This window comes from Triplophysa dalaica, chromosome 22, assembly GCF_015846415.1.
Source record: "Triplophysa dalaica isolate WHDGS20190420 chromosome 22, ASM1584641v1, whole genome shotgun sequence".
NCBI lineage: Eukaryota > Metazoa > Chordata > Actinopteri > Cypriniformes > Nemacheilidae > Triplophysa > Triplophysa dalaica.
The window spans coordinates 15,670,983-15,698,917 of record NC_079563.1 but is presented as its reverse complement, the minus strand read 5'-3'; the positions used below and the strand labels follow the sequence as shown (position 1 = coordinate 15,698,917).

The 27,935-nt window shown below is 37.9% G+C and overlaps 2 protein-coding genes across 3 annotated transcripts in view; both read left to right on the top strand.

The window, feature by feature from the left end:
- Positions 1-10,149, top strand: part of myo18aa (myosin XVIIIAa) — a 36,784-nt gene extending 26,635 nt beyond the window's left edge. Inside the window, exons 27-41 of the mRNA XM_056736257.1 lie at positions 197-350; positions 1,340-1,488; positions 1,610-1,810; positions 1,887-1,997; positions 2,095-2,199; positions 2,831-2,977; positions 3,100-3,213; positions 4,036-4,152; positions 4,255-4,338; positions 4,493-4,630; positions 4,702-4,887; positions 5,025-5,164; positions 5,386-5,430; positions 6,708-6,827; positions 9,266-10,149. Of these exons, the coding sequence (XP_056592235.1) occupies positions 197-350; positions 1,340-1,488; positions 1,610-1,810; positions 1,887-1,997; positions 2,095-2,199; positions 2,831-2,977; positions 3,100-3,213; positions 4,036-4,152; positions 4,255-4,338; positions 4,493-4,630; positions 4,702-4,887; positions 5,025-5,164; positions 5,386-5,430; positions 6,708-6,827; positions 9,266-9,395 (1,941 nt within the window). The 3' untranslated portion in view covers positions 9,396-10,149. The remainder of the gene's footprint in view (positions 1-196; positions 351-1,339; positions 1,489-1,609; positions 1,811-1,886; positions 1,998-2,094; positions 2,200-2,830; positions 2,978-3,099; positions 3,214-4,035; positions 4,153-4,254; positions 4,339-4,492; positions 4,631-4,701; positions 4,888-5,024; positions 5,165-5,385; positions 5,431-6,707; positions 6,828-9,265) is intronic.
- A 5,919-nt stretch (positions 10,150-16,068) lies between these two features.
- Positions 16,069-27,935, top strand: part of sez6a (seizure related 6 homolog a) — a 30,614-nt gene continuing 18,747 nt past the window's right edge. For both annotated transcript variants that reach the window (XM_056735729.1, XM_056735728.1), the window contains exon 1: positions 16,069-16,334. In XM_056735729.1, coding sequence (XP_056591707.1) covers positions 16,217-16,334 — 118 coding nt within the window. In that variant the 5' untranslated portion in view covers positions 16,069-16,216. The remainder of the gene's footprint in view (positions 16,335-27,935) is intronic.

Below are 27,935 nucleotides of genomic sequence, written 5' to 3'. Positions count from 1 at the left end.
AATCAGATGTTTAAAATGTTGACCTGTAAAACTGTAAAAATGTATTTTCTCTTTAAATTCCATTTCAATTCATTTATATAGCACATGCAGTATACAACAGTCTCATGACCGACCAAAGTGCTTCACAGGGGTAAAAGCAGAGTAACATAGAATGGTTAAAAACAGCACGAAACATAATTTTGTCTTTTTTATGTAGTTAGCAGATCTGCAGGCTGATCAGGAGGAGACTCATCGATCAGTCCAGCAGCTGAAAAAGAAATGCCAGCGGCTGGCAAATGAACTTCAAGACACCAAACTGCACCTGGAAAATCAAGAGGGACGCAACCATGAACTAGAGAGAAAACAGAGAAGTAAGAGCCAATCACACACACCTGTTTGTGTAACCTAGTTACCTGCAGCATTATAATTATTCAGATTATTGTTTACCTTTATGTTTGTTTACTGTTTATTGTGTGCAGTTTGTTTCGTGTTTGGTTGTTTTTTGGGTTGTTTGTTTGTTTGGCTTTTTGTTTAATCTATTTTTTGCTTGATAGTTTGCGCTGTTTGTTTCGCGTTTGGTTGGTGTTTTCGTTGTTTATTTGTGCTGATTGTTTGGTTGTTTTGTTTGTTGTTTGTTTGATTGTTTGGGATTATTGTTTAGTGATTGGTTGGTTTGTGTGTGATGGTGTTTGTTTGTTTGTGCTGATTGTTTAGTATTTGATCAGTTTGTGTGTATTGTTCTGCTGTTTGTTAGTGTTGGTTGGTTTGTGTGTTGTTTGTTTGGGTTTTTGTTTAGTGTTTGGTTGGTTTGTGTGTTGTTTGTTTGGGTTTTTGTTTAGTGTTTGGTTAGTTAATGTGTTGTTTGTTTGGTTGTTTAGGCATTTGTTTACTTATTTTTTTTTTAATGTGTTTATTTACTATTTGATTGTTCTTTTTGCTTGTTTACGATTTTTTTTACCGTGTGCTAGTGTTGTTTTTTGGGCTATTTGTTTATCTTTGGTTTTGTTGTTTAGCATTTTTTTCTGATTAGCAGTTTTTTAAGCTCAGGTGAATTCTTAAGCAATAAAATAACAATATACATGAAGCTAATATGAATGAGAACTCTAGGTGACCTCGTCTCCAACAAAAGTGAAAGCAACATAGATAACAACTCTGATCATGTGAACTTGAGCTAACAATACAGATTCATGTTTGCAATCTGAAAGTCCTGAGAACCACCAATCAGCAGCAAGACTTCAACAGACAGAGGAAGTTCACGCACCGATACCTATTGATTGAACTTCTCTTCTGATAGCAGTTTATGTCACATATGAGCAGCATGTTATGTTTCTTCTATCATACTGCAGTTCACACGGCTCAGTACCTGTTTGTCTTGTTTCCTGCAGGTTTGATGTGGAGCAGAACCATGTTCATGAGGAACTACAGAGAGAGAAGAACCTGCGAGAGAAACTCAACAGAGAGCGAGACATGCTGACCGGCGAGCTGTTTACAGTCAGACAACAGCTTCAGGTGTGAGCGTGTGTGTGTTTAATTTTGACTTGTGGTCGTGGGTTCGAATCTCTCACGGGCATCTGTTTAACAAGTATTTAGTATTAAGGATTTGTATGTGTGTGTGTGTGTGTGTGTGCAGGATAAGGACACCGAGTTGTGTGCGGTCAGACTAAAGGTAGAGCAGCTGGAAACGGAGATCCAGGACCTCTCCTCACAAGAGACCAAAGACGAGGCCTCACTCTCAAAGGTTAAGAAACAACTCCGTGACTTGGAAGCAAAGGTCAAAGATCAAGAGGAGGAGCTTGATGAACAGGCTGGAACCATTCAGATGCTGGAGCAGGTAAAGAGGGAGGGGCTTAAAGTCTGATTTATGAAAAAGTGGATATAGCCTCTCATATGATCCGTGTTTGTTTCAGACGAAGCTCCGTTTGGAAATGGAGATGGAACGATTGAGACAAACGCATTTAAAGGAGATGGACAGTAAAGATGAAGAGGTGGAGGAGATCAGACTGTCCTGCAGCAAGAAGGTGAATAAAGATGAGAACGCTCTGCACAGTGCTCGGCTCTCACAATTTCAGACATTTCTGTTTGATGATGGCTCTTTTGAAATGTGTGTGTGTACAGCTGAAGCAGATGGAAGTGCAATTGGAGGAAGAATATGATGATAAACAGAGAGTTCTGAAAGAAAAGAGAGAACTTGAGTCCAAACTGATAGCGGCTCAGGAACAGGTACTAACACAAGCAACACAATGCTCCACAGTGCCATTTAACACACACAACACCTACACAAAAGGAGACAACTCAACATTACCAAACACTCAGTACACATAACAAAATGCAGCCCAACACAGCTTAACATTATATAACAAAATACACAACTCTAGAGAGCATAATATAACATGCAAAAGAAAAACTTTTACACAGCATACTGTAATATAGTGCACAACAATATTGTAAATACCTGTTTGCAGCACACATCCATTGTAAACACAATACACAACTATGCAATGCACAATATAACACACAACTCTAGCACGCAGAATATAAAACACAACCAAATTAACTGTATGCACCAAACAAGCACAATTATACAATGCACACCACACACAACAAAATATAACCATAGACAGCACACAACCACTGTACACCTCAATGCACAAATGTAGACTGCACAACACAACAAATACTTGCAGCACAGAACTATTGTGTGAAACAATATGACACAACTTCTCAACACAATATAAAATGCACAACAACTACTGTATCCAAACAACATATGGCCCATTACGTAACATCACAATGGGTGTGTGTTTGAATGTGTGTTTCAATGCTGATGTGTGTGTTTGTGAACTGAATGCAGGTCGGTCAAAAGGATGTCGAGACTGAAAAGCGTCTCAGGAAAGATCTGAAGCGCACAAAGGTTCTGCTGGCTGATGCTCAGATCATGCTGGACCACCTGAAGAGCAACGTACCCAGCAAAAGAGAGATCTCCACGCTCAAAAATAAGGTAGAATCTCTAACTGTATTTTAAGATGACATTTAACGCTCCTTGCTGGCTCAATGGAAGAGAAAAGGGAGTCAAATTTAAGAACAGTTTAGTCTGAGTATGCACATGGTTTTTTGGTTCAGTTGGAGGAATCCGAGTTTGCCTGTGCGGCCGCTGTTAAAGCGCGCAAGTCCATGGAGCTGGAGATCGAAGACCTTCACATTCAGATGGATGACATCACCAAAGCCAAGATGTCTGTAAGTCGAACTGCAATCTTTACTCATACACAAAGTAGGTGACACAATGTGGATGCTGGATGTTTTATATCTGAGAATGTAGTCTGTGCATTATACACAAAATTAATATATAAACACACATACTAACGTAAAGAAGTAAGAACTAAATTGAATGGATGCATTATTCCATTTCCTCTCATGGAATAAACCACATTTTTAGACAGCAGACAAGTTTAATTTAGTTCCTCAAGTTTTTGAGCAGTCCACTGTGTGCTATTGATCAGCTGTCATTATAGACAACATGATTCAAAATGTACACAGGAGAGGATTTGCCTTCCTGCACAACAAAAGAAACATCTTTTGATGGGAATCAGGCTGAACAAATAGATGAGCAGAAATAGATGAGGAAGCTGTAGTTCTCAGGCTGAAATATTATTCAGAACAAATATTCAAGGAGATGGAATCTTAAACCGGATCAAGAATCCCTTAATCATATCAGTTTCACTTTGTCCTATCACGACCAATCTATCGGGTTAAAACCGTATCTGTTCTGTTTCAATCTGAGGGTTTCAAATCAGCCCTGACCACCTTCTGTATCACACTGGTTAGCCCCACCCACATTGAAATCCTATTGGTACAAAATTAAGTTCTGAACAAGTTTGGGAATTGTGTGGAAGTCAAAGAGTGTCATTTTAAAATGTCTAAACAACTGACTGACCAGTGGCCACCTGGTGACAAAAATTGTGATAGTTGCACCAAATAATATGATTAATGATTAATAATAAAATAAACCTTTGTGTTTTTAGAAAGCTTGCTACTCAATCCATGTTTCTTCTTTGTTAGCTGGAGGAGCAGGTGAGCCGCCTGCAGAGAGAGAAGAATGACCTTCAGTCTCGCTTCGAGGAAGATCAGGAGGACATGAACGAACTGATGAAGAAACACAAAGCTGGAGTTGCACAGGTGACCTCACATCCTGTTACCAATTCTCGCACCCACATACACACAGGTGTTGTCTATATCTTTATCTGACTGTGTTATGTGTTTGTAACTGTGTGTCTGTAGTCTACCAGAGATCTGGCACAGATTAGTGACCTGCAAACACAGCTGGAGGAAGCCATGAAGGAAAACCAAGAGATCCAGGAAAAGGTACCAGAGAAAAAAACACTGAACAGCTGTTACCTAGTGAGCTAGCTTGTTGTGTACTGTCTACATAGAAAATGCTTTTAAAGGCTGAGAAAGGTCAATAAAGGTCAAACATGAACGTGACCCTAGCGTGTTTTTGTATGTTTTCTACCTGCAGCTTCACTCGCTGCAGTCACAGCTTGATTTTCAAGAACAATCCATGGTGGAGAAATCACTGGTTAGTCGACAAGAAGCCAAAATCCGTGAGCTGGAGACCAAACTAGAATACGAGAGGACCCAGACCAAACGTCTAGAGGTGAGGCATGTAGCACCCTCTACTGTTTCATATTTTGATCTCATTCAACATTTTCTTAATTTGTTCTCCAGAGTCTGGTTACTCGTCTGAAGGAGAACCTGGAGAAGATAACAGAGGAACGAGACCAGCGCATCAACTGCGAGAACCGGGAGAAAGAGCAGAACAAGCGCATGCAGCGTCAGATCCGAGACATAAAGGAGGAGATGACCGAACTGTCCAAAAAGGAAACAGAAGCCAGCCGTAAAAAACATGAGCTGGTGAGTTCCACGACGCCCCCTTTTGACTGGACATATGCAGTATTTATTTAGAATGACTGTAACGTTTACACCAATAGTTACTATAGTAATAAGGAAATGACCTTTCTTTGAACTTTGATTGGTTGACCCCGAAACAGCAAATGGATATCGAAAGTCTTGAAGCAGCCAATCAAAGCCTTCAAGCGGATATGAAGTTGGCCTTTAAGCGGATTGGCGACCTTCAGGCCGCCATGGAAGATGAAATGGAAACAGAAGACGATGAGGATCTCATCAGCAGGTATGAGGATTTATTCTGCATTCGGAGGCAGCGGTTGCCATGGCAACTGTTTTCTATAGTTTATCAGGAGCTGATAGAGATGACCACTGTATTACTTGCATAGGCTATTTATTTTCTAGTTCTTCACTGCCTTTATCTTTTCTGTTTCTCATCTGTGCCAAACTCCCAAGTTTTTTTGAATATTGACTCCTCCTTTTTTCCTCTGTTTCATCGTTTGGAAGTTTGCAAGACATGGTGACAAAGTATCAGAAAAGAAAGAACAAAACGTGAGAATATCGAGTGGTTTTTGTGCATCCCTTGTTGTTGGTTTGAGTTTTTTGTCTATTTTAGATGATAGTGTTGTGTTGTCGAATCAGCTGTGATCTCACATGTCAAGCGCCATTTCAGCAACTGAAGTATTTATCCAAGAAGTCATCTGACTTTAAAGGAACAGTTCGCCCAAAAATAGACATTCTGTTTTCATTTCCTCACGCTCGGGTTGTTCCAAATCTGTATATTAGTTTTTTTGTTCTGATGAACACAGTGAATGATATTTGGAAGAATGCTTGTTACCAAACAGTTCTTGGCTAACATTGACTACCATAGTAGGAATAATGACAATAGTAGTCAAAATTGCCCCAGAACTGTTTGCTTTACAAAATATTTTCAAAAATATCTTCTTTTGTGTTCAACAGAACAAATACATTTATAAGCAGTTTTCCTACTATGGGAGTCAATGGTGGCCAAGAACTGTTTGGTTACAGGCATTCTTCCAAATATCTTTCTCTGTGTTCATAATAGCAAATTTATACATATTTGGAACCCCATCATCATGCATGTGTCACCATATCTTCATCTATCATATTCAGGATTCCTATGAACAACTAGAAATATAAAGGAATTGTAAAAAAAAAGTGTTAACATCTCAAAAGGTTATACAATATACATTATAAATATATATATATATAAATATATTATAATATTATGGATACATTATGACGGTTTATATACGTTTTCTTATACAGGTGTAATTTCTTTGATAGTAGTTACCTTCATTTAATAAAAGAGTAGAATATGACTAGAATATGGCTGAAATGATCTTGAAAAATCCTTATCCAGATAATCTTATGAAGTTAATCTCATTGTAAAGTTTTAATTCCTAGAGGATCTTGCTAAAATTGTTCTTAACTGGGATCTGCGATCATCAAAGCAGATTGTAACGGTGGATCAGTGTTTGATGTGAGCGCCGTGTTTGTAATGGTTGCCGCTCTCATGACTTCTGGGAACATGTGAGAAGTCATGAGGTTTTGTTGGTGTATTTTTGTTTGTGTCCCTTAACATAATGGCATCGTTCTGCTAACAATGCTGAGACTATTTGAGGCTATGTGATTGTAGATATATTTCCATAGATGCTTTGTTATTAGCTTTTTCTATGGGCTTCTACACCTAAAGCAAAAACCATGTGTGGTACTAACAGCTACCTAAAGTGTTGTCTTGTTCTTGTCCAACCAAAATAAATTCTGTATTTTCTTGCTATATCTGAGTGAAATTCTGTTGTTTTCAGTGGTGATGACTCTGATATGGACTCAGAAGTGGAAGACCGGGTAGATGGAATAAAGTCCTTGCTCTCCAAGAGTAAGGGATCCACAAAGACGGTCTTGGATGAGGGCAGTCAGAAGACAAGGTATGTATGAAGTATGAAGCTTTTTTAGTTCCTGGAGATTCATCATAAGAGTTGGACTCACAATTGAAGTCTCCGCAGCTTGAGAAATCTACTGTACTTTCTGTGATTATTATAAATAAATCTTAAAGGGATAGTTTACAAAAAAATAAAATTCTGTCACTTATTTATCCTCATGTCGTGTAAAACCTGCATATGACTCTTCTTTGGAACACCAAAGAAGATATTTTGAGAAATGTTTTAATGAAATTGAAGTCAATGGGGGCCAGTGTTGTTTGTTTAACAACATTCCTCAAAAAATATTATTTTATAGGAGATGCGAAAGAAAGACATACAGGTTTGAAATGACATGATATGCTATGCTATTAAAAGACTTAGCTTAGCAAATCACGATTTCTGTCATCATAAATTGGTTACCCATTTAACTTTCTTTCTTCCACTGATTGATTCACAGATAAATCTTTTAAAGTGTTATATATAGTATAGGATTAGTGTTGGATTCATTACACTAGTATTAGTATGGTGCTTTAATGTAGCCGCCATTAGGAGAATAATCCCTTTTATTTCTGTCTAAATTACCTCTCTGATCTCTTTCATTCCTTGAATTCCTGTCTATCTCTGTCACGGCTCCCATGCTTTTATATTATGTGATCGTAATCAAATCTGTCAATGTTTTCACGGTTTTTTACATCCGCCATTAGACACTCCAATGCTGCTAATGCAGATTCGAAAAATTATAAAGAAGGGAAGGAGGGAAAAGAAGAACTAAAAAAAGATTCAGACGAGAGCCGCTCGGTTTCTGTGATGAGCTCGCTTAGCTACAGGAAGCGCTCTCATCAGAAGGACTGGAATGGAGGTGCAGGGGACGAGAACTCCCTCTTCAGTGCCCTTCGGGAGCAGTCAGACGGTCCGGACCGGCTATCGCTGCGTAAAGCTAGGAGCAAATCCACCGATAAGCCTCAAGTTGACGATGATATGGATGACCGTAGTTCTGTGATCTCTCAGGCGTACTCTGAGGCCTCCAACAAGGCCAGGAAAGGCCTGGATCGACGCTGGACCAAGAGCAGTCCAGAGTTTGACAAAGAGTCTACGGTGTCCTCACTGACCCCAAGCCGGGTTTCCATCCGTCGTGGGTTGGACCCGGACGAGGATGCTCGGTCGGGTGTGAGCGGCTTCAGTTTGCGCCGTAGTACCTCATGGATGGATGACAGCCGGAGTGAGTACAGTACAGGTTTGAGCCAACGATCTAGAAGCCGCAGTCCCGGGAACACCAGCGTCAGTTCTCGAATCTCTCTGGCGCGTAGCACTCGGCTCAGTGAGTTCGGAGTTTGTGATGATGATGAGGATGATGATGACGTTGACTCTGTGAGCGTGGCCGCGTACAGTCCACACTCGCTTGGCCGAAGTCTGTCAACCTCCGCACAGCTGCAGTCCTCTGAGAATAAGCCGGATACCTCTGACATTAAACCCGTGAGTCATCGCAACTATCTAGACCCGGATCTGGAAAAAGCCATCAACGAAGTTTTAAGCTTTAAGCCGATCAAATTCAAACGTCACAGCCTGAAAGACTCGGATGAGGAAGAAGATGCTGCAGGAGAGGATCAAGACAAAAAGAGTTTGCTAGAGGACAAGGATGATGAAGATCGGAGTCGTGCTGGATCCAGCCTAAGACGTTCTGCTTCAGATTCAATACGGTGCAGCAGCTCGCTCAGTTCCTTAAGCTCAAAGAGCAGCAAGAAGAAGAACAAGAAGAGCAGACGCTCGGAGTCTGACAGCTCTGCTTCTGAGGGTCGTTCTCGGCGACGCTCCAAGCAGAAAAGAGCCAAAAGCTCAAAGAAGAGGGAGTCACGATCGTCCGAGTCGGAGTCGGAATCGTCTTCAAGCTCTGCATCAACCGTCTCGCATCGTAGCTCGAATAGCGTGAAGAGGATGCCAGCCCAGAAGGCTTCCGACGGAGATCCGGACAGTGCGGAAGAACGGCCCCCGAGCAAAAAAGAGATGAAGAAACAAAAGAAGAAGGTGGACAGTTTGGTGATGAAGTATCTCTACAAGCCTGACAGTGATTGAGGTGACGATGGAAGAGTGGTTTTATTAACATGTTACTTCGGACAAACCAGAATGAAGTTTGCTAAAGCATTTCTCTAAATGCATGTTGTGTTCCACCTCCAGACTCCAAACATGAGGTCAAAAGAAAGTCTAATGACCCCCAAAGGCATGCATTGACCATGCAGATAGATTCAACCCACATACTAACACGCATCTGCTTATTGATTTTTTGTGAAAGTGGTTTGAATGTTTGTGCATTTGTGACTGGTGAAGGACCTTTGCCATTTTATCGATCTGTGCATGGGATTGTGCCCATTTGACCTTTCAATGTCATGTTTTATCCTTCTTTTAATTGAAGCATTGTTTCTAAAAAAAAAACGTTTTGTCTTTTCCAGCCACATTTTGTATAGATCCCACACATTGCAGGACGGAGCCGATGCTGGATTGGACAAAGAAGCAACACAGACTGAGAAGACGCTTAATGATGGGGATGGTGATGCCCGGCCTTCAGAAAGCGCAGCATAGATCTTATCATGCACTGAAAACGTGTTTACATTTTCCCCGGTACTGACACTTTAGTCTGTTCATAACTAACAATGAGCGTTTTTCTGCTAGTCTTTATGAAACATCATGTTTATTCATGATTTCTGCAGCTTATATTTATTTAGATCTCAGTCTTCATCAAAAACGCCTCCAAGAAATGAAGTAATATATTGTGAAAAAGGTCATCTTTATCTAATATGTATGTTTATTTTGTTTGATTTTGAGACATTTTGCCTTGAATTTGCTTGAGTGAACGTGTAACGCTGTCTTGGTTTTAAATTAATGAAATAGGCCATTTATCCTTCTCTGTTTTTCTCTTCAGACATCTTAGAAGTTAATTTAGCACTGGTTTACTAAATGGCAGCATGAATACATTTTATTATATTGAGGGATGCATCATGTTTTGGCCTTAAATGACATTTAAGTTAAGGCAGCAATAATTAAGTCATACATATTTGAACTCTGCCAAAGTACAATATATTATTAATGAGAGTCTAATACTTTCTGACGTTTTGTTTGTGTGTGAGTGGCGTGTATGTGTGGTATGTTATGTGTGTCCTCTCTTGGTTTTCTATGCATTAAATGCGACTTTTATTATGGAAATACCATGCAGACAAGATACTTTTATCTGTGCAGTGGCTTATGCAGTAACAAGAATATATAAGAGCGATATATACTGTATAAATGCAAGTTTTGCATTGGTTTTATTGTAAATAAAACACATTGACACGTTTTAAAGGTTGTAATGTATTCTATTTTTTTTGATTCAATAAATAAATAGACTTGAATTACGTACATTATAAAAAATCTAACACTTTTAAGCCTTCAATTTTTAGGTTAAGCAAAATTGACTTGTAACAAAATATTAAGTTGGCTGAACTAGTTTTTTTAAGTTACACAAAATGCAACTAGATTTTAATGTCAGTTCAAATTTGTTTAATTTCAGTGCCTCTTAAAGCTTTCAATTCGTTTTAAGATTTTGTGTAGCTTTCAGACAAAGGTTTTTTGAGGTAGGTGAAATTTGTCCTGTTTAACTTTTACCAGGTTATTTGTATATTTTCTTTAAAACAAGATTTATTCACTTTGGTCACTTTCCTTGTCAAGTAATTGTCTTTTTGTTCGATTTTTTTACTGCAAAACAAAAATACTAAAAGAATTTTATTTATAAAAGAAGTTTATTTTTTGCAGCGTAGTAAACAGACTCAATTCCTTTTACAATTGCTAAACTATCATCAATCGCTGTTTGGAAAGACAATGGCGTTCATTTGGATTTAGCTTCTTTTCAACGGTTTAAAAGAACATCTGTCTGGCAGACTAGAAAGAACGCAGTGTGCAAACACAAGAATAGCATTTAATCCCTGGAGTCTCTAGGGGGTCCTGGATAAACAGTGCGATATGAATGCACAGGAGAGGCATGCTGGGGTATTGAACTCAGTATGAGTTCGGCCTGTGTCTAAAATTTTATTTCTCGTAAACACCGGCTTGGCTAGGCTTTGCGTCCAGCTAAGACCACTTGGTTTAGGCAGTTTGCATTCAGCAGGTTTCTTTACAAGTTCTAGAGAATCCTTTGATTTAACACCTGTCTGTTGCCCTCCACTGACTGCCAGACTCCCAGAGTTAATTAACATGTCCCTCTCTGGACTTACAATAGATTTCTTCTGCTTTGGCTAATGGTCTTTTAATGTGGCTGTTGTCAGACCAAGTCAATATAAATTCACTTTATTATTCCCTTAATAAATAGGCTCTGATCTTCACGCTGCGTGATTCCCGCTTGAAGCCGGTGTTGGGAATGTCCATTATGTGTTGAGTGATGTCACTGAGACTTGGGACAAAGACCATTCCAAGCTGATAATAGTTTTTTAACAGCTTGATTTGATTGTAACTAGAGGGCTCAGAATATGTTCATACTTATACTGATACTAAACTTTATAAGTATAAGAGTTATACCGACTAAAAATAGTTTTTCAGTATTTCGATTATAATGATCTCCACAGTATGCAAATCATCAGTCCCCCAAAGACATACATTTCAGAAATGCTTAAACTGAAAATTAATTATCCATTTAATTCCTTAGTTCATCAGCAGAACAGATGGAATTAATTCTGTAGGGGAAAAGATGCATTTGCCTGCAAAATACCTCAATGCACTTCAATTTGATAAGATGACAAAAAATTCTTCATTTTTATAAGATGACAAGGGCTGATTCTGAGAATAAAGTAATTTTTGATGCAAATTGAATAAAACATAATGGTGCATTGCAAAACATGTCTTTAGTTCTGAACACATACTCCCATAAAACATCTGTGCTGCTGTAAATCTGTCCTTATGTTACTGAAGCTGTACATTGCAGAATACAATGACAATGAACGTCGACTCTCCGCATCCTACGCAAACTGCACAAATAACTGCTGACAAAACGTTCCATTCAGATTTTGTCTAGTCCTGCAGGCAGCGTGCCAAACCTTTCCCACAAATATCAGCTAATTAAAAAGCTGTTATGATTGCTCCTATAGCCACTTCGCACATTCTCCAAATAGCAAAACTCTGATTAATAAAATATTAAATTAAACATTTTACTGCCCTTTGCAGCAGAAAATCCTCCAGTTTACAGTTCGTACAGTATAGTGATAATTTGTGAGATTTCTGACACTGTGAAGGTCATTTTTAATAGAGCGGAATTCTCTTTTGGTAAGTGAATTATCAGTGCTATGCCATCACTCTTAAATGAATCTTGGAATTATCTTACAAAAACTAATAATGCCTATCCAACCGCATGTCACATGTCTTGTGTTTCCACAAAGATCATTGTTTTTGCAACCAACCACAACACAAAACTAGATGCTTCTATGTAAAGTGATGAAATTTTTACAAAGACAGAAAACTTTTAAATGTATCCAATAAAACAGATTTGCTACATAGGCTTATGCCTAATTCTACGTTTTATATAATGTGATATACATATTGACATATATAGTCCAATAAAGCTACTTCCCATAATGTAATAAAGCATACATGCAATACATGCAACCCAAGGATAGTGTGGATTATTGTGTTATTGTGAGACTGCTTGTTTTTCTAGCTAGAACAATCTGGTTTGCCTGTATATTTCACTGGATCCCTGAGGTAACATTTTTTTTTATTTCATCTTGTTTCATCATGTTTTCATATTTTGAAATTGCCTTGATGAAAAAATAATTATTTTCCAATCAAAAAATTCTGTATTGCTACACTTTTAGTAACATTTTCGTTAATCAAGTGAAGTCAAATGAACGCTAAAACAGGGAGATGTTATTATTTGACTGGGTCTTCTGTAGGTCTGTTGGAGCGATTACAGGGACTGTGTGTCATGCAGATATTCTGCTTATTAATGCCAATGCAGGTCTGCTGCAGGCCCCTGGGTTTAACTGAACGCTTATGGTGATGGGTGCTCTGTTTGCTCTTCATGACTGTAACCTGAGGGAACCCGTGGGTAAATGTGGGCTTTATTCTCTTTAGATAAGAACCCAGAGAAGAAATTTTAAAAAAGGGGATCACACTTATTAGGATTTATACACATTCTCAGTATTTATAACTAGACGGTAATTATTTTGAACGTCTTTATACCACGTAATGATTGAGGTTAAATAAACTTTGCTGGAATAGCATAATAACAAAGACCATTATGGGCAGGAAAGTTCCGAAATAAATTGCGTTGAAACATGAGTTTGAGCTACAGGAAGGCGCACGTTCATGAGCAGCAGTCGCCTGCTAAAAATGTTGCTTTTGTCAGATGAGTTTTGTCAATCGCAGTGTAGATATAGTATAAACTCTACTTCAACCAGAAGTTCAATTATAGTTTTTTTATAGACATCAGTCACGTACACACACATGGCTATACGCACAACAACAACAACTTTAGTTTGATTGTAAGATTTGTTGTCATCTGAATTATTAATATGCTATTATAATATACACGTGACCGCGAACATGAACGTTGGTTTGTTGCTTATTCCACATTAGTTTTGTTGCAACTTTAAAGTGTTTTGTTGTTGTCCAAACCAACCAATAGATAAATCATAATATTTGGCTTGAGGCAGAAAATGTAGGCTACATAAAAAGTTACTTCTACTGTAGGTCGTTTGCTAATTCAATCTATGATCTCTGGGGTAGTGTAGTACTTGAGCAGGTAGGCATATTCTTAAAAAAAATTGATTCAATTGTTTTTAAGTCACACTTAGGCTCGTACACAATTAAACATTAAAAATCTTCTAAGAGTCTTTGACATTAGTTTACAGAAAATCGTCAGAATTATATAGGTGGAAAATCATTTAAAAGCAGAAAATGCTATTTGAATATAAGAATATAACTATTATACAAATAAAAGTTGAAATATAGAATGTCACATTGCTGAACGCTGCTCGAAATGTCATGTCAACTCACCATTTGCTATTAAAATGACTTCTTAGCAGTCTGAGCTTCAGTCCTCCCTCATGAATATTAATATTACCACCCCTACATGCAAACAGTGTAATGTTTGTTCTTGCCTTCTGAATAATTTACTCTGTCTTAAAATTGGTCACAGGTGTGTGAATATGTTCTGAGATGCAGAAACCTTTAAAATCATGCTTTGGACCCCAGAACTGAACTGAAAAAAAGTCTTTATATAGAATCATAACACGTCTGTTACACAAGCTCATGCGAATACCATCTCAATAGATTTTCTAGAAAGCGCACAGGCTCAAAGATAATGGAGGGTGTCATGAAGGTAAAGAAGCGGAGTTCAAGTATGCTTATCTCAGACATGTGGCTTTCCTTGATATATTTTGTTTTGGTACACGTGAGGGATCTCAGCTTACCTCTGAAAGAGAACAGAGAATGCTGCATTTGTGTGTATCTACAGTATCTGATTTTGCCTACAGTGAGGGAACATGGACATACATACTAAATAAACCGAAGTGCAAAAGTCTTTGTGAGAGGTTTACGAACTCTTTTAAGTTTATTAGGAAAATATGAAAAGTGCATTTTGATTGCATTTTGCATCTTCAAATTCAATATCTCAGATTAGGTTAATGCAGAAAACCCTTTACAATAACATTGTTTTTCTAATGATTAATATATTCTGGTTATGAATAGACCTGTAAATAAAAAGTCATCCAATAAACTATAGATTTATACATAGAAATGTTAAACTGTAGCTTATTGTCTGTGTAATATTATCTTAATGGTTATTTAGTCAGCATCATTCTAAATTATTTAAAGCCTGTGAGTTTGATGTTGGCGTCATTGCCTTGACACCGCGGCCACTGTATTTCACAGCCTTGATTTTCATTAGCCAGACAGACCGACTCAGCAGTGCTGTGGAGCTGAAATCACTGGCTCAAGGTCTGAGCAATGAGTTACAGGCATTTGCCAAACAACACAAAGTGTAAAATAGATCCTGCTGATGCAACTTAAGGATCTCCTTCATGCTTCAGTTTTTCTTCTTGTGTTTTATTGCTGTTTTCGTCTTACTTTCGAAGATCTCCTGTGGCCCCAAAAGTATTTAGCTATTTAAATGTTTGGAATTCAGTGCATTGTATGACAAGTTTATCACACCATGTGGCATCTGCTAATGCTTGAAACCATGTGGCATCTGCTAATGCATGAAACCATGTGGCATCTGCTAATACACGATGCTAAATCTTTTCCGTTCCTTCGCCGTTTTCACTTTTGCAATTAACCAATTTTTGTGGCTATGTTTACTGAACTGAACCCAAGGTCATTTTAGTTGACGTACAAAAAAAAATGTTGGTGGCTGACACAGAACTAAGATGTCGTCGCGTATCATTTCTTTGCCAAAGGATATACACATTTACAAACCGCCGTTTGTTCCTTAGGGCTACTGTAGAAAAAAATGGGGAATTCCATGCAAGGATGTTTGTAGATAGAAACAACTCATTCTAAGGTAATACAAACAACACAACGCATCATTATTAATGTCTTCATTCACCTCTGAACACATTGATATTATATTGCATTTCTTTCAATAGATCCTCCAAAAATTGCACACTTGACCTCTAAGATTTTGATGTTTCATCTTGATGCATGTACGATTGAAAAATGCTTAATGCTCACCAACTTGGAATTGCTCAAACTCAACCAGAACTGATTTACTATAAGTACTGCTGTGACTTGAAGTTTGCATACTTTTTGGCTGCTTTTTTGTTTATAACTGTGAAGCTGCTTTTTCATGCAGTCTGTATTATAAGGCACTGCAAGTGAAGGTGGGCTCACTTATTTTCTAAGTAAATCCCTTTCGTTTAATGATATTCAGTGCAATGATATTAATACATTTTGTGTTTCTTAAATACACAGAAAACTTATTGTCACTGTGCATTGCTGCTGATAACTTGAAAACGACCTTCTCTTGATTATTATAGAATTGAAACAAAGACGTTGGATATCTTTCGTCCCCATCCAACAGCGCTGAAGTGTTACTTTGTCTTCTTGTTATATTAGGAAAGCATATCTCCTCTCTCTATCAGATGGAATACTGCTTTGTACCTCCCCGCACACAAAAGCTGATGTCTAACAGAGTCAAATGACGCGCTGCTGGATGATCGCCAGGCTGCTGTCCGAAGTTTCCAGCCGTGTCGCGGTTGACTGGAGTGCGGATGCGGTGGAGCTGTCCGTGGTGCTGAACCTCTACATCGATCAATCCGCTTATAGCAGCCTGAGATACATTCGTACTCTTGCAGCTCTTACCGATTTGTAGGCTTACAATACTTTACGGGCATTTTATTTGACCTTTGAGTAATTCCGATTGGATTGTGTTACGTCAGGACATGTTATACAGTGTTTTCAGGAGTCGTTGCAGAATGTGCGTGCGGATTGTGCTCCAGAAGAACTCACTGTTTGTGCTGCTGGTTCTGGCCGTCTCATTGAGTCAAACGCGTTGTCAGGGTAAGTCGTTTTAGAGTTTTAGAGTTGTTCATCCAAGTAGGCTGCACAGAATTTATATTGACATTTACATGTTTAAGTAATCTCGTTGCAACCCCATCGTTACGATATATCGGATATATCTCAAATGAGCAGAAACAGACCTTTACAAGTCAACTCTTGCGTTCAAAACCGATAGATGTAACGAAACGGTGCAGTTCACACGGAATGTCTTTGACAAAAGTTTACCTGTTTAACTTAACGCGCCGTCTTATAAACTCGACTGGAGACACTGAAGAAATAACAGCAAGACGCGACGTCCATCTGACGCATATGTACAATTGAAGAAGAAAAACACTGAATGCTTCTTGTGTAAATAACCCACATTGTCATATCGGATATTTAAGCGTTTTCCAAACACTGAATTAGTACAATTTGATGAAAACAGTTTGTTTAAATCGTTTATGTCACCGTAGTGCTATAACAGAACAGAGTCCCTCTTGCAGATAAAGACACTAATCCTTGAGATGAGATTATCGTCGTACCGTATACAGCACTGCTTATGAAACAGTTGTTTTCACAGTTTAAAAACGCAGAAAGTCTGTCTCGGCTTGTTCTTAAAAATAACGAATATACGACAGATGGGAGCTTTTTTAATCCAACGTTGTTGTTTTTATTAATTAAGTGACACAGCATGTTTGGTCCATATGTTGAGCTTGGATAATGTACTGTAAACTGTTTTATCATGTCTTACAAAATATGGTGAATTGAATGCACAGAGTTGAAGCAGCATATTGGACTCAAATATTATTTCAAGGTGTACCTACCCTTGTAAAACAATAGTACTTTAAATCACAGCAGAGGGCAACAATGGCATTTATTTAATAAGGTGGTAGGTTTACTATAATCCCTATTTAAGTTAATTGCCTCCATTTTCTAGATTTTATAGAAAAGCAAGGAACATTTTTGTGTATGTCTCACGTAAAGCCCATGGGATTACAGGTAAAAATGTGACATGTAATACATGTGTGATCACGTGGAAAATGTAAAATAAAAATGAGATTTTCAGCGATTTTATCGCTTCTGTGTATTGCGAATTGTCTGACCAGTGCTTTTGAGTGTGTGATCTCTTTGTTTCTCTCTGGCTGTTTCTCACAATGTGATCTTAAACGATCTTGCGTCCTTGTGTTCACGCTTTATGTCATCATGAACCGCCAAAGTCTGGTTCCAATGTTCAAGAACAGAGAGCCCATGAAAGTACACAAGTGTGTTCTTGATATCAAGGATGCATTAATGCAGACTTGCTCGTACCAAACCTGATTGACATCCTAGAAGTCATTGCGGCGTATCCATCCAAGTTTCTTCTTCCAAGGTTACCCCGCAAGAACGGACTCCACAAGTCCTTTGAGAAAAGACCTTTGACCTCAGTGTGTCACATAACACTTCAGTGATAATTCTGTGTATTTTATTATTGTATATCATAATGTAATTTCACGTTTGGTCTGTTGTTGCCATTTCTATGGCTAGTCTTATTTTGGGTGTCCTCATGTGTATTTCTGCTTTATTTATCACATCTATCAGCTCAAATCCCTTCTTTGTTAGTCAATGCTTTTTGAAGATAATGAAATTAGATTTTTGTCATAAGAAGGCAAATTTAGTTAATATATAGAGGGAATTTTGCATACAGTAGATGACTTACTGAGCTCTGAATCAAAGCAATTAATGCGTGTGCTAAAATGTTTCTGTAAAGCTGCTTTGAAACAATGCACGTTGGGAAAAGTGCCATAGAAATTAATTTGAATAAGAATTTCTAAGATGCGTGAATGAGTCAGAATTATCCAGTCTCACATTCAGCAGTTCTGTAGTGTGTGTTGTAGTGTTCATCAAGGTCTTGAGTGTCTATTTCTGAACTCGTTTTAGCGTTTAGCTATCAGATCTATTCAAAATTTCATGCAACATTCATCCTCTTATTCTGGCTATTCAAATACAGAAATCGAATGAGGTTTTAATTTCCGCCTTTCATAGCTCTGATTTCAGGGGCGGGGTCTGAAAATGTTCTACACCTGTTTTACTGGTGATTAGCTTGATCAAGGGCTGTTCACAAGCTGCTAGTTGACATAATTAGTCTGGCTCTTTGTCGGTTTATGGGTTATAAATGGGAGACTTTAGCACAGAATGCTCTCTGATAGTCTCGTGTCTTATCCGTGCAGCTACAGCTGGGATATTAACCTGTGCTTTAGTGTCTCTCAAAATCAAAGTCTTTGTGAAAGATTATTTGAAACTGAATGTTTCAGAGTGGCTTTGGGTTCTTTCACGAGAACTTTATGTAGTTTATGCACGTATATTGTTCGGCATGTGGTCAGATAAATGTGAAACTTTACAACGTTACTGTCTGCCGCTCCTGCAGAGCTCGGGCAAGAACTGCAACTGTTGAACCGGTGATATCTTGTGCAAACAACTGATATCTTAACATCCTGTTTGTGTCGCCGCTATATTGATCTCCTCAAGCATTCGTGTGTGATATCTTTTTTTTGGGGGGATGCTAGACCACTCGCAGGCCTTGGTATACAGATCTGTTGGCTGCAAAATAAGTTTCATCACAGCGATTATGCACAGAGGTTTTGCCCCAATAGCGATGGTCGGTTTATATTAGATTCTCTGTGTGTGTAAAGAATACAGCTAGGCTATAGATATAAAGATGTGAAAGAAACTGTTTACTGAAGCTTTTTAGAATAGAGTTGGGTCTCTATTGGGTCATACAATAACTTGGTGTTGAAAAATAAAATGAAGAAACAGGCACTGAAGATTTGTGCATGTTTATCTCCCTAAAAATAACACTCTAGAAGAAAAAGACCAACAAATATAAACATCAACTTTTAAGGGTAGACCGTTTTAGCTTTAAATTGGAGTCTTTAAAGTTCATAAACTGTGGTGTAGTAAAATATGTGGGATCAAGTTTGGCTTGTGTGATTTCCCAAACCGGTTTCTGTCCTTTACTTCTCATTATCAATAAAAGCCACAAAAGTCTCAGAATATCTGATTTAAAACACTATTTAATCCGTTAGCTATGCAATGTATTGATTCCTGCTGTCTTAATTTTAACGTGAAGGGTGGCAACATCGATTTTCTGGGCATCAATAATCCCTGATCATCTGAAAGTACGAGTCGATGCTCTTTTCATGCCTGACACCTGCGGCCAAAATACCATAAAATTGGCATATTTAAGTCGAAGATTACAAGCTTACATTTTGAATTTTAAAAGTTCACCGGCCTCCTAATCCACCTCTCGTAATGTGTGAGACATTTCATTATTCAGTAGGATGATGGTTTTCCTTTGATTTCTTCTGAAATAGCACCCTGTTATTAATACACGTGAATCAATCTAATCTTCTCACATTAAACATCTCACCAGCCCTCAAGCTTTGATTGACATTTGCATAGCATGAACAAACATCTTATTGTATCGTTTGCTATGGCTTTTGCAGTGCAGTTTACATCAGTCATAAATAATGACAGAATTTGTTGTATTAAATTGGAGTTTTGCCATTTAGAAACAAGGCATGTTTTTATAATAAAATACATTGTTTATACAATGTTTCTGAATCAATTGAATTTTAAAACGTGCATTTATATTAACGTTTGCACTCTGCAGGAAGCTTGTAGCTAAACCTATAATTATATGCCCTAATTCTAAATAAAAAAATAAACCAAAAATGTTTTTTTATATATTTGGGGTAGCTGGAATTGAAGTGTACTTATTTTCTAGGATTAGATAGGGTTTGTGATGATCACCCTGAGAGAAGTTCCTATGTGTCTTTAAATATCGGAAATAAATTGGCAGGAAATGGTGTTACGCGGATCCCCTGAGCTCCTTTGTCAAATAAAAGGCTCAGTGTTTTGGCAGGATCAGAGCACAGGGCACTGAGCCCTCAAAGGCACCAGGACAAATGGAGGTTTCATGGCGTCCCTCTCCCGCAGTGCTCTGTGCAGCTGGGTTTATTTGAAACAGCTGCTGTGATAGTTGAATGTGGTAACAGGAATCTCAATTGAATGATGGGTTTATCCGTCAAATGTTGATGTAGATAATTATGAAATTTGTAGATCAAAATTTAATAGAATTTTCTCTTTGTGTTGCTCCTTCGGAGGGACAAAAACTGAAAACTGATTGCATTGTAAAATAGTAAAATCTGAATACAGCATACCAAAACGTTTTTTGGTGACTTGTCTTCCGATGCAGTAATGTAAGCAGGATTTAAAGCGGCCATTCCCTGCGATGCCAATTTTCAAACTCTAGTTAGTTGCTGTTAGAGCAATGTTACTTTAACATTGGCTGTGAAAGCTGTTCTGTGTAAACACTGATATTGTGTGTGTGTGCCCATACCTCCAAAGCACTTCTGTGAAGCGTCCTTTGAAGTCCTGCTTGCAAATGTCTCCTGGTCAATCTGCTTGTTTTATTATCCAACTTGGGTCCAATATAAAAAGGCAAAACTAGCTCTTCTGTTATTAGTCTTAATTAATATAACCGGGCTGACCCAATGGGTCCGGTGTCATTTCCCTCGCTGTAGTAGGAAAAAATGTGATCTCTAACTAAGATTGAGGTTTGCACATGCACTAGCAGACCTCCGTTACACTTCAATAGATCCGCATATGTTTAACTGATGAAGTGAAGTTGATGCCATTGTTACTGTTTATTGCTAAAAGCCAAAGCTTATGAATACACGCACTGAGAAGGGGACCGACCAATCACAAAAGCCTGAGAAGCATAAGCTCGCTGATATGGTATGGGTGGGACATCTTCAGACACACGCTTTAAGCGGGTAACCAAACACGACAGACCTGGTCAGTTTTGACAATCAGAGCGTTTCAGAAGGTGGGCTTTTATATGGAACGGAAGAAATCCAGTCATTTTGTTAGAAGAGAGACAGCGGTGAACAATAGACTTGAAATATAAAGCGTTTTTTATACTAGAAACATGAACATACATTGTTAAACACCAAGAAAACATAATTAAAGCTTCAAAAATAGCAAAAGAATGGTTCCTTTAAATGATGTACAAAAGAACAGAGATGAAGAAGGACAGTTTCAATCAAGTTTTAAGTTCTTAAATGCACATGTTTTGTTTAGGTTTAGGTAAGCTTTAGGTTAAAATTGGTCCTTAGTAGTTCAATCTTTTTTATTTGAGAGCAAAACAACCCTTAAAGAGTTTTTTTATTTAGCATATAACGTGATCCATTTTAGAAATTGACTACAAATTATAATTTAAGGAAACGCTTCATTATTTATGTTCATAAATAATACTATCATTTGTTGCTTATTTCACATTTTTAGATTTATAACTTTATATTTTAAGCATGTTACTTACTCATTTATGTAATTACTATTAAAAATGTTAGACTTATTCCACCTTTAAGCAGCAATAAAGACTGGATTGACAGTTTTGACATTACGTTACATTTTACAGCAAAACCACATTCATATGGAATTGTGAAAATCACTATAAAGTGCACTTTAGTAAGAAACTCATGGGCGTTTCCGACGTTCAGAGATTTCAGTGCTAAAAGCAAATATGGCCAGTTAACAAATCTGAGTCATTAGGCTCTGTTAAGGAGGAACTCGACTAACATGGTGAACGTAATCCAGGCAAGCTGCTGTTTGTGAGGTTGAGTTGTTGTGTTGTTTACATTTGCACTGGCGTAATTTGGCAGGACAGCGAAGGCACTCTCAGATGTTTAAAGCTCTGCTGTTGCTATGGGAGACGTGTTGCCAGATGCCACGTTGACGGCTAACTGAATTTGACAGAGCTGTTTTTCCGCACCAGCCCATTCTCTCTCATCCGATGAGGAGAAAGAAATCTGTTTTAGATGAGAACTGTGAAGGCTATGACTGTGTACACAGATTTATTTAAAATCTGTACTTAAAATGTCTGAATTAAAGATGAATCTTTATTTTGTCTTTAAATAAACTGTAATAAACTGACCTTCAAAATGATGATCACATTCTCAGATCTTGATGTGAGTATATGACATTTTGGAGTTCAGATAAGCACGACCTAACGGTTCTGATATGAACGAGGTTCGATCGCAGAGTGAATTGGCAGTTAGGGTCTCTGTTGGGAACCTCTGTCCTGGTTCTCCATGCTTTTGCTTGCATGATTGCATGGACAAGAGAAGCTGATTAAAGAATGGAGAACTGAGTCAATGCTTCCAATCACAGCTGGGGTTCCTCACATCGCCTAAAGCCAACGAAAGGAATGAAGAGAGAGACTTAGTGAGCTGATTACTGAGGCAGCATTTTAAGTATCATACATATGCTCTTGACACTTCACTAACTATTTTTTTTATAAATTGATTGTGCCATTTTAAAGGAACAGTTCACCCAAAAATGAAAATTCTGTCTTCATTTATTCAACTTCAAGATGTTCCAAATTAGTATACATTTCTTTGTTCTGATGAACACAGAGAAAGATATTTGGAAGAATGTTATTGACTTCTATAGTAGGAAAACCTTTTTGTAAATTTATTTAGCTGGTAAACAGTGAAACGTATCCAAGTATTAATCATAGCACCTTCGCTCACCCAAAAAGAAATCAAAACACTTACCTTCATAATGAAACCAGTACTGTTCAACAAAGAATTTGTATCCTTTATCTAGCTTTGATCTTGTCCTAAGAGAAAATTTGTCCGCAAGATGTTGTACATAATCTAGCCGTATTTGTGGCAGCGATGCAAGGGACTTGGTAAAGACCATTCTGAGGCGCTAGCGGAAGTAACGCTACACTGCTTCGCGGCAGAACGTAAGATGCGTGACGTCATGTGAAAAGGGCCTGTTATTCATACTATATGAATAGTAATAGTAATGGTAACTATATTACTTTATTAACCAAGGAGTGGGCCAATTTAGTCCCATGTAGTATTGAAATAGTACTGGTACATTGATATTAATACTTACCACATAATGGATACTTAAAATATGCTAAATATACTAGGATACTTTTGTTTTCTAAGGGAAGTGAACACTAAAAGTTGAATATGTCTTAATGTATTAGATTTCTTGTATTTTACACAGCGTACAGTTTTCAGTAAGCTTTAAGTGATATTGCTTTGGTGTAGGCCTATTTATTTTGAAAGTCTCATCCGAGGCTAAATGAACTTTCTCTTTTTTGACTTGTAGCACTTAAGGACTGCCTGTTTGAACAAACATTTGCTTGAAAGCATGTTTATTTCAGTTCAGACAATCTGACCGGTGTTCCTTCAAGTTACAAAGTGTCCCGATATTTCGAACGGTTGTAAAATTAGTTTTCTGAATACTGCCGCAGCTTAAGTCCTTTCATTCTCATATTTTTAGTGAGCGCTTGGTGAGCAATCTGTGAGTCGGAGTGTTGCAGTCAATCTCTTATTTGTTTCATATTTATGAAGTCGGTGACTTCCTCGCCTGCCATGACCTATACAGCGAAATATCTGTATGTTCATTAATCATTATTCATAGCATAAATTGAAAAGATCCGGCAGGGACGTTTCTTGAAGTTGTTTCCATGGTAATTCAGTGGAGAAGAGGCGCCCAGCGGGAGCTCGGAAATAAACCGTGAAAACTTGAGAACCTAACAAGACACAAGGGGAATACAATCTACTCCATTACCATCACTTTTCATTCTGTCTTTCTGTCTCCCTCCCTGTCAGTTGTCTTACACTGTTTGTGAATGAAGATTTGGAGAGATCAATACTTTCTGTGTGGAAAGAAAAGAGCTTAACTTCTTGTGTTAGACTGTGCCCTTGCTGGACCGTAACGGTTGAGTCAGATATGCAAATGCAAAAAGTTTGTTGTTTTGCTACTTTAACATCAAGCTAAGCCACCTCTTGATCCTTATCCTCAGTTGGACGTAAATAGAAGTATTTTCTTGTCTACGGAATTCAAGGGACTGAACAGTAAACATGCTGGACTGCAGGTCCTAAATCAGAAACAACATGATTTTATTCAAAATATATCATGTGCATGAAGTTTAGCCGGGCTCAGAGAAAATCCTTCAACTTAGTTAAGGTACTATTGAGAGACAGCATACTAAAATTCTGTGAAAACCTCAACGTATATTTATGTGTGTAATATAGAGATTCTTTTTTTCTTGTCTGTAGTTTTCACTCTGGATTGTTCATCAGAGACCAACGGGGTTAATATGAGAGAACTAGATATGGAGCAAAGACTTCTGGGAATTTTGAGCTCATCAGAGAGCATGTAATCAACCGCACTGTCTTTCTCTCTAGTTTTAGTAACCCTGACCTTTCTTTTGCAATAAAAACTGTCAATCACACATGTCCATCATCTCAGAAGAGAAGGGCAGATAAACTAAAATACAGTACAAGGACTGATAGATCAAGCCAATGATTCATACATCTCTCTCTCTCTCACTCTCTCTCTCAGATATACACAATTAAAATGTTGAATACTTCAGGCTCTTCAGAGCCACAGTCTTATTTTAAGTTTTACACAATCACAATAATATTCTTGGAGTCTAATGCTCCAGAAAATTTAAACAGAAATTGAAAACATGATTCTTGAAATGACAACGCGAGCAATAAACATAGATTGACTCACGAAGGAACATGTTTCAGGGTTTTTAGTGACCCTCTCTGACATTTAAATTAACACTGTCTGCATCCATATTGAGAGAGAGCGAGAGAGAGAGATAGAGAGAGAGTGTGTGTGTGTGTGTGTGAGTAGGTCAGGATGTTAATGGTCCTGTGCGAAAACAGTCTTAAGGACCCAGTAAAATCAAAATGAATGTTTTTTATTTTATTAAAAATGAGTCGGCCTTAAGGATGTCAATAAACTCATGCTATTAAGCTCTGACAAAATTTGCATTTAACCGTTCAAAACTGACAGTCTTGCACGTGCGCTCAAACAAATCTAAAAATTCCATGACATCACGCCACACTTCAGCCTCTCATCAAAGTTCTTGTCAAATCAAATCCGCATTAGAATCCGAAGAGTCCCACCCCTTCACTAGCGGAAGTGGCGCGTTATATCAGCCACTAGTTCGACATTTGTTGTGTCCTACATGGTGAATGACGCACTAGACGGGAGATAGGGGATGATCCAGACAGTGTAAACATTTACACTAAAGTCTTAGTTTTGCATTAGTGTCACGCAAGCAGTTGCATGTGAGTGTGCTCCAGTTAAGAGACATGAGAGCTGATCATATGCGGAAATCCGCCGAGAAAACAAAATGCATCTGACCCTGTTTCAAGTCTATACAGTGTGTTGAATGTTAAGACTCTATGGAAGAGATCAGACAAAACAGCCTTCGTGAGGAAAGGAGAAGAGAAAGGGCAGTGTCACTCACCAATGTAAATAAAAAGCTTAATGTAAACATAACGCTATTGGTTATTTTAAAAGGGGAAGCATTTTTCTGCATTTTTCGTAAATAATGCTGCACGTTCCAAAGCGATTGAGTGCATCCTTATAAATTTTTGAGGATCTAATGGCAGAAATTCAATATAATATACATAACTATGTATAGTCTTCAGAGATGTATAAAGAGCTTACATAATGAAGCGTTATGTTTTTATCAGAGGTGGGTAGAGTAGCCCAAAATTGTACTCAAGTAAAAGTACTGTTACTTCAGAATAATTTGACTCAAGTAAAAGTAAAAAGTAGTCATCCAAATAATTACTTGAGTAAGAGTAAAAAAGTGCTTGGTTAAAAAACTACTCAAGTACTGAGTAACTGTTGAGTAACGTCTGATTTATTTTTTAACAAGCATTCAATCAGACAGACACAAATACTGTGTGTGAGAGAGAGAGAGAGAGAGAGAGAGAGAGAGAGAGAGAGAGAGAGAGAGAGAGAGAGAGAGAGAGAGAGAGAGAGAGAGAGAGTGTGTGTTTGTGACAAAAAATGCAGAAACAAACAACTTCACAAAAGAATTACTCAGTGATGTCTATTAAGCTTCAACAGTAGTTGGTTCTCAAGGTTCTTGCTGTGAAGCTGTGATCGTTTTTCAGTGAACAGGAGTCCTTAATGACTGAAAAGTCTAAATTAAATTAAAATAACAATTAATTTGAAAGTTAATTTGCTACATTTCAGATTAATATATTTGTTTTCCTTAAAATTTTATTTAACAGTAACTTCAACACTTTGCAGTTTGAATGATGTCCTGCATAAACAAAATGATGGAAAATGTTTATGTTTCCACTGTTCGATCTTACCCACGCCTCATACACACACACACAGATATAAGTAAACACTTTGTGACTTTTCGATAGCGCCCACGTCATTCTCTCTCTCTCTCTCTCTCTCTCTCTCTCTCTCTCACACACAACATACTAAAACATTGCAATGCAAACGCAGCCTGCTTCAGAGCTAAAGCGGGACTACAGATTAAGTGTCCCTAAAGAACCCACGTATCTAACAGTAGTTCTGCATTATATTAATTAATTTGCACGCGAGTTTTATTTATTTTTATACCGTGTAAGTTATTTTCTGTGTTAGTTAAATGTATGCACCGAACCGTGACGCCCATACCATTTCGGTTCAATACAAATACATGTACCGTTACACACATAATATATATAGGAAATGTTTAAAACATATGTAACCTAAAAGACAAACATTCGTCTATCCACAGCAAAAAAAAAACGATTTTAGAACACAAACCGCTACATGTTTCCTCAAATTAGATGTTGAGTTTTTGAATGCTGAAATGTCCGTTTGTTTTGGGAGACACAGAAGACACCGCATAATGTAGCTGCTGTTTCGCACTTTTATTAAAGTAAACATGCTTTCAATATGAGGCCAGGGGTGTTCCTCCTCGCCTGTGTCTGCATTGCCGATGGTTGATTGTGACATTTTAGTTTTGCTACGACTGTAAACTAACCCGTCCCGCCGAACACCGCTGAGATTGAGTATGGTCACGTGACGAGACTGCGCAACTACGTTTGATTGGAGAAACACAGTCACATGGTAGAGCCTTTGGCAGAAGACAAAATAAAACAATGACGCGTAGAATTTTAAAGAGGTCAAAAGAAAAGTAACGAGCTTATTGTAGCCTAATGTAGCGGAGTAAGAGTACAGTTTCTTCTTCACAAATCTACTCAAGTAAAAGTAAAAAGTATAGTGATTTAAAACTACTCCTAGAAGTATAATTTTTTCAAAAAGTTACTCAAGTAAATGTAACGGAGTAAATGTAACTCGTTACTACCCACCTCTGGTTTTTATTACATTAGAACGTCTCGTAAATACATGATCTCCTTCCGCAAAGAAGCAAAAATGTGATGACATCTCAGTCCTGTGTCAGCCACAGTAGTGTTTCGAAAGTGAGGGAGGAGCGTTGGAGCGAGCCGTTGGTTGCAATTCGCAACCTCATCGTGTGTTTAACTGTGCAACTGTCAATCTCCAGTCACTAACAGCCTTTTAGAAGTCCCTTAAATATACAAGCAGATATAAAAGACATGTACGAATTCACAGATCCAACAACTGCAGTCTGTTTATTTTCCTGCAGTTTCTTTGCTGTTGCGCCTCATGTTGTGGTATCTTCCCTGTGGTTGTGTCTATTCCTGACAAGCTGTCATATTCTCCCAGGCCTTTGTTCTTTCAAACTGCACGAATTGTGCTCTCTCTCTCTCTTTTATCTCCCTC